Below are 7,316 nucleotides of genomic sequence, written 5' to 3' on the forward strand. Positions count from 1 at the left end.
TAAGCTGTATAGATCCTGAAGGAGGGCAGGCTATGAATGAATGAGTCTTTATTTTTACCCCGCCTTTTTTCCAAAGCTGGAACTCAGGGCAGCTTACAGATAAAAACTACATATGGTTAAAAGCATACAAAAATATACAATTAAAATATAGTTAAACTATTCACGACATTAAAACCATGAAGCATACACCTAAAATACAAAAAAAAAAAGCTATGAACACCAAAACAGTGGGCTGTATACAGCTGTCTGTCTCCTGCCAAACAGATGGTCAGTGCTTTGACAGCACTGACTTGCCTGTTGAAGGAAAGGAAGGGGGTGTCTGGATCAGTCCTTCCACCACCCCTGAACAAGAGTGCTCCCAATCAGAGTTTGAGCCATCCTGAAGCAGGAGCTTTGACATGCTGTTTGGGGCTCAAAGGGGAAGGCTTCAGGAACGGGGAAGAGTAAGGAACATTTTCCTCCCCTCTGTGGAACCTTCCTTGTCTGACAGAATTAGCACTTTATTGCTGTGGGGTTTTTGGGGGGGTTTTTTGAAGGAGGGAGGTTCTGGAGAGTGGGAAAGAGGAAAGAGGTCCTTCCTCCCTGCCCTTTCCTCTCTCCTGAAAACTTGAAAGGTTTTTCACACAGAAGAAGGCCAGGATCTCTTTTTGGTCATCCCAGAGTGCAAGACTCAAGTTACAGGAAGCCAGATTTTCCTGAACATCAGGAAAAACATCCTAACTGTTAGAGCGGTACAACAATGGAACCAATTACCTAGGGATGTGGTGGCCTGTCCAACACTGGAGGCATTCAAGAGGCAGATGGACAGCCACCTATCAGGTATGCTTTGACTTGGATTCCTGCATTGAGCAGGGGGTTGGACTCAATGGCCTTATAGGCCCCTTCCAACTCTACTATTCTATAATTCTGTGCACTACCTGTAGACCATAAGGAAGGGAGGTGGTTGTTGTCTTTTAACCTAATGGTGCAAACTCTAATCCACAGTTTCAGGGTACTCAAGAAGACCAGTTCCCTTCCATACACACCTCCTTTTTTTCAGAATTTCTTCTGAATATTCTTCTTCTGAATATTGTGTAAATCCTGGAAGCCCCTGAGCACTTCTGCTATTGGGGAGGACTGTTTTCTTCCTTTTAATCGACAAACAGGAGACTCCACGGGAAAATATCTGAGTTCTGTCTTGTCCATGTGTAGTCCCATCTCATTCCTCAGCTGATAAACATCGGACAACAGCCCATCTTGAGTATAGCAAGGAATGGTCTCAAACTACAAGACCAGAAACAAACCACAAACCCCTCCCATGTTGCAGGAGAAGGAACTGTTTGGTTCTGGGGGTCTGATCAGTACCTGGCCCCACCCCCTGGGCCAACTTTGATAGGTTGGCAAGATCACCCACCTGTCCTTCACATGATGTCATGATGCTGTCCCATGATTGACTGGTGGGTTGTCCCACCCACCCACCAAAATCCTTTTCCCTTTTCCCAGGCTCTCTGCATGTCTCCTTCCCATCCCCAGTATTGGAGGTGGAAAGGGGATGTATGGGGTGTCTTCAAAGAGCAGTGCTGGAAGAGAGAAAAGAGAGAAGCAGTTTCTATTGAAGGGAAACCGCTTCCCACTCCTTGACGAAACTCCTTGACGAAAGTGCACTCCTACTGCCCATTGGCTGATAGTTTATTTGGAGCACACCTGACTCCAGCAAAGGAACAGTGGGAAGCCCACTTAAAACACCTGATTGTTCCTTTCAAGCCCTGCCCTTACTTGCCCCACCCCTGACATCATGTATGACTGGTGGGCATGGCTTCCCCAAAACAGCCTTGTGGGCCACATGGGGAGGACTGACAGGCCAAGTTTGGCTCGTGGGCCAGAGGTTCCCCAACTCTGCTCTAGTGCGTAGGGGAGACCAGGATTGAGTCATACTGAAAGTTCTCGTCCATCCTCATTGCTAGGAAAGCTACTAGCTTTCCACTTGTGCCCAGCTTTCAAAGACCCTCTCAGTGCACTTTGTGTTGAATGGGTGATAGAATGCCCTTTCTTTAATAGCCATACTCTGTAAATAGAGGCTGCTGTAAATCGTATCACTGGCTCACCTCTCTTGAGTGTGTTTTGCTCTTATTCCTGGGGAGGTATTCCTCATTTTTAATAGTTTGCCTAGCAGGACAGGACACTGAGAAATAAGCAAGAGGCTTGAAAATGGTCATGGTATCATAGCTCAGTGCGAGAGCTTAATAAGGCTATTTCCATATGCACTGTTATCAGAGCTGTGTACATATCTGGGGTTTCACAGAATTGCAGAGTGGGATATTAAGTGCCAAATCCAGCTTCCTAAAAACCTCTGGTGTTGTTAAAACCAAATGTTTCTAATTCTTACAGCTGCAAAAGTAGGTTCATAAAGAAGGTAGGTGCTGTGACACTGTCTGGGCTTTTATCTATCTTTCTTGCAGTGCCCACTCCTCACCCCACCGCCCACAAGGTTTTTTTCATCAGCTTGTGAGACAGGTGTATGTGACATGTTTCCTTCCCAAAGAGATCAGCAGAGTGACTGATCCACTGCAGTGCAGAAGGCAGCTCAGATAGGAGTATAATGTGCCTGTCTGAGTGCACATGGGGTTCTGCCTTGGTAGAAGTCATTACCTTTGGAAGAGGGAAATAATACGTCCAGCAGCTTTTACTCAAACTAATTAGTTTCATGTTATCTAAAATAAATAACTCTTTATCTTATTTCCTAGAACATAATTCTATCTAGTGCAGCAGAAAAGGTAAGAGAGTGTGTGCATGTGTCGTTGTATAAATATTCATAGATGCCTGAAAATGCATGCTTCGTTTGAAGGACCTAGCTTGCATGCAGAAAGCCCCAGGTTCAATCTCTGGCGTCTCCAGGTAGGGCTAGGAGCAAGCCCTGTCTGAAATCCTGGAGAGCTGCTAGCTACCACTCGTAGACAACACTGAGCCAGATGGGCCAGTGCTCTTGACTCCGGAAGGCAGCTTCCCATGTTCCTTTGGGTTTGTGTTGTATCTTTTGTTAGCCAGTGTGGCGTAGTGGTTAAGGAGTTGGACTACGACCTGGGAGACCAGGGTTTGAATCCCCACACAGCCATAAAGCTCACTAGGTGACCTTGGGCCAGTCTCTGCCTCTCAGCCTCAGAAGAAGGCAATGGTAAAACCACCTCTGAATACCGTTTACCATGAAAACTCTATTCATAGGGTTGCCATAAGTCAGAATCAAAGGCAGTCCATTTCCATTTTTTTTTTGTTATCAAAGCAGCATTGGCACTTTTATGTCTTCCTGCACATGCCACTCTTTTTGGGGAAATTTGTACACCCTTTAACTAGAATTGGGCATTACACTGACTTTTCTAGCAACTTCCAGGCAGTGCTGTAATGTACAACTCCAGGTTATATAGATTCCTGAGCATCAGGCAATACAAATAATTATAGTATAACCTCTTGCCATTAAAATTAATTAGTTGCCTGACTGACTTTGCCTGGAAGTGGATTGTACTCCCAGACTTCAAGTTTTGACTCTGCAATATCATGGCCATTGTTCAGTACCTTAGAGCAGTGTCCCTTAATCTTGGGTCCCCAGATGTTGCTAAACTACAACTCCCATCATCCCTGACCATTGGCCAGGGCTGATAGAACTGGCGTCTAACAACATTTGGTGACCCAAGATTGAATGACAGTGCCATGTACTATACAGTTACGTATTTGTTATCTAGTATCTGTATATGTAATGGTTTTGTTTTCTGCTATAGCCTCTACAACTACGAGGTCCATATGATGTGGCTAACTTGTATCCTTTTCATGTGTGCGTTAGGATATTTTAAATTTCACTGCTTTTGAGATATCACCATCATCCTCTTCTTTAAAGGGTAAACTGTCAGCATTAGAATGCTGGTAAATGACTGGCTTTGTGGGGGAAGTTACAGGTCAATTTGATTGGAGAGAAAATAAAATGCAGTGCATTCTAATAAAATTTACAACATTTCCACTCTGTGTCAACCCCATTGATACTACACATCCCTTGACCAGGAGCAGTGTGTAGGGGGAGGGAGGGGTGGAGTGATAGCGATGTTGTCCTGGCCGTGCTGTTCACTGGGTGGAGCTCCAGATAAGCACTGCCAGCAGCATCCCACAGATTTATGTGCACCTACAGATGCTGAATCTGCCAATCCAAGGCTCCCCCCAATCTTGCTGCTCCTTTGTCCCATCCTGGTAAACCCAGCACCACCGGGGGGGGGGGGCGCTGCTACTGCTCCCCTCCCCCATGCCATTGTAGTCTGTGACAAATTTGGGTAAAGCAGGTTAAATTTGCTCAAAACTGCAAAGTTCCATAATTTACCATTTAGTTTGAAAATAAAAAAAGAAGTTTTGGAGTTGTGCTGAAAAGGTACCAGGCAAGCGTCTCCAGCTTGCCTGGTGTCTTTTCAGCATAACTTCAAGACCTCTTCACTCCCCCGCCCCCCAGCTTTTCAATCCGAAAACATGTTCAGTGGTCCTTTAGATTGTTTGTACAATGTTATTCCCTGTATCTGGTTTTACATTGGGTCTTTGTCTGTTGCTCTTTGTATTCTGTCTTAGATTTTATGTTTACATTTCAGTTGCTTAATAATGTATAGTTTTCACTTTTACTGTAAACTGCCCAGAGAACCTTTTTGTTGTTGGGTAGCATTGTGTAAAATTCAGTGTCACAGCCACCGCCAACAAACATATTAATCCAGGGGTGGCCAACCTGTGGTTCTTACTCTTTTGGGGGGGTCACGGACCCCTTTGAGAATCTGATGAAAGCAATAAATCCCCCCATAAACAAATAAAATTTATTGCATTGGAAAATAATGTTTTTGCGCCCAGTTCACAGATCCCCTGAAGCCTGTCTGTGGACCACAGGTTAAGAACACGTGCCCTGGATGTTGGAGTCTAGCTCCTTCTGGATGGCATTGGTTGTGCTGGCTGGGAGCTGGAGTTGAATAGTTACAAATGATGAGTATTACAGTCTGGCTACATCTGGAGGGCCATGGGTTTCTCCACCCCCACCCCTTCATTAATTTAACAAACGCTTTTGTCAAGTGAGAGCCAGTGGGGTGTAGTGGTTAAGGTGTTGGACTATGACCTGGGAGACCAGGGTTTGAATCCCCACCCAGCCATGAAGCTCACTGGGTGACCTTGGGCCAGTCATTGCCTCTCAGCTTCAGAGGGAGGCAATAGTAAACCACCTCTGTATACCACTTCCCGTGAAAACCCTCTTCATAGGGTCGCCATAAGTCGGGATCAACTTGAAGGCAGTCCATTTTTTCCATTTTTGTTAGGTAGGTTATTTTAATTTCCCTCCTCCTAGCGTCTGGGGAGCTAAGGCTGAAAGAGCTGTTGTAACATCTTGAACTTTCTCAGCCCCCAGCATCAGGGTCTGTCCCATGTACCACAGTAGCTCTTGTTGGTTGATCAAAGGAATTGTGCCCAGCTATGCCTTGAGCCTGTTTTCCCTTCCTTGCGCGTGAAGATCCTTAATGAAACTGGAAGAGGGTGGTTGTTTGGCCTGTCTGAGAGCAACGCCAAGGCAGCTGTTTCTACGAATGGCCGTGCAGTCCTGCTTCATGGAGGTGAGTCAGAGCAGTTCAACTGTGCTTGGTCTCAGCCTTTCAGGTTACAAAAGTTGTAAGCATAAGCGGGGGGGGAGTAGTTTCCCTCACCCTCAACTGCTGGATGCCTGTGGTTACTTGAGAGGAAAAGTCCACATTTTTCACACAAAGCATAAACTGGAAATTTTAAAATAAGGTGCAGTTTGAAGCATGCTTTCTTGAAGGTTCACTCTGTCGAAATCTAAGGGGTTGTTAAGAGCTTTTGGATGATGCTTGTGAGACACTAAAATGTGACCATGAGAGATATAGACTTGATCCATTGCATTACCTGGGCGTTGTCTCAAAGGGAGAAGCACTGTGTTCTCTTTGAAACAGTGAGATAGATGAGATAGTTGCACTTCCAAACAAATTACAACGAAAGCATTCCTTAAGTGCTAAGATGCTCAGAAGATATGCTCTAGCAAATAGGGAAAGTATCCCAAAACTGCATGCTGACAAAGTCCTCCCTCCTTTTTTTTAATCATGCCATCCTTGTTTAATATTCTCAGCACACCTCAAGCTTCAAGTTCAAATGCAGCACTTTTGATTTTTTATTATTGATTTTCATTTTTGAAATGAAATCTGACCATATTTTGGCCACAGTACATCGTGAATAATACTTAAATTCAGAGTCTAAATATTTATTTCTTGGAGTGGTTTTGTGCTAGTAATTTTTTATACAGTTCACTTTTATACAAAGCTTGGTGTATAAAACATAAATCTTAGGTATCCTGGGAAGAAGTCTTCAATTTGCCCGGTGCTTACTTTATTGTCCTCTCAGTCCCAGGCAAAGACCCTGTTATTTTCTTGACTTTTTAGATGCAGTACACTATTTTATGCTTTTTGGAGCTTAGATCTTATTTTAATTTTTGTTTTCATTTGAATCTTTTTGAAAACTGCCCTAAGTGAAGGGCAGTACAACACTGCTTAACTACTGCCTTTACTTATTTGCTCTAGTACAGCCTTCCCCATCCTGGTGGATTACAGCTCCCATCATCCCCGGCCAGCATGGAATGATGGGAGTAGCCTAAAACATCTGGAGGACACTAGGGTGGGGGAGGTGCTCTTGTATCCCATGTTCCTGCTAATGTCCCTTTGTGTTTTGATCAATAGTTTATGGCACTGACTGGAATAACTAAGGTATTTGACAGAATGAGTACAAGAGTACAAGTGTAAGCAAATGTTTCATAATTTCTATTTAAAAAGTGTAATGTGAGTTATTCTAAGATATTTCAAACACAGGACCTGCACTACCTACATTAATGTAAAACTGTACATACATGATGGAACAAATCTTCTGAGAGTTTTGATATAAGGAACACTTTTGTCGCAGTATGGTGTTCAAAACTTTTATGTTCCTTACGCTAGGAGTAGTTGACATGGTGCACTCCAGAAGTTCTTGGACTACAATTCCCATCATCCCTGACTATTGGCTGTGCTCTCTGGGGTTGGTGGGAATTGGAGACCAACAGCAGCTGGAGGACCACAGGCTCCTGGCCTAGACTACTTGTCCTGAATGAGCAGTTAATGTGCCAGCATTGTCTGCTTAAATGCTTCCAAATAAGTATTTTGTCTGTATAGGTCTGCATAGATAGAAAGTGAGCATCATGAGTTATTTTGACCTTGTTTCTGCTGCATCTTGCACAAGCAGGTTGAACTACTCTGTTGTGTTATGTGCCCTATTAGTTGCAGCATCATAATAATGCC

At 44.1% G+C, this 7,316-nt stretch overlaps 1 protein-coding gene across 1 annotated transcript in view; it reads left to right on the forward strand.

Moving 5' to 3' along the window:
• RPP30 (ribonuclease P/MRP subunit p30) overlaps window positions 1-7,316 on the forward strand; it is a 28,993-nt gene that overhangs the window by 17,223 nt on the left and 4,454 nt on the right. The window contains exons 7-9 of the mRNA XM_061637690.1: window positions 2,724-2,753; window positions 3,750-3,787; window positions 5,512-5,591. Of these exons, the coding sequence (XP_061493674.1) occupies window positions 2,724-2,753; window positions 3,750-3,787; window positions 5,512-5,591 (148 nt within the window). The remainder of the gene's footprint in view (window positions 1-2,723; window positions 2,754-3,749; window positions 3,788-5,511; window positions 5,592-7,316) is intronic.

The sequence above is a fragment of the Rhineura floridana genome, chromosome 7, assembly GCF_030035675.1.
Source record: "Rhineura floridana isolate rRhiFlo1 chromosome 7, rRhiFlo1.hap2, whole genome shotgun sequence".
Classification (NCBI taxonomy): Eukaryota; Metazoa; Chordata; class Lepidosauria; order Squamata; family Rhineuridae; genus Rhineura; species Rhineura floridana.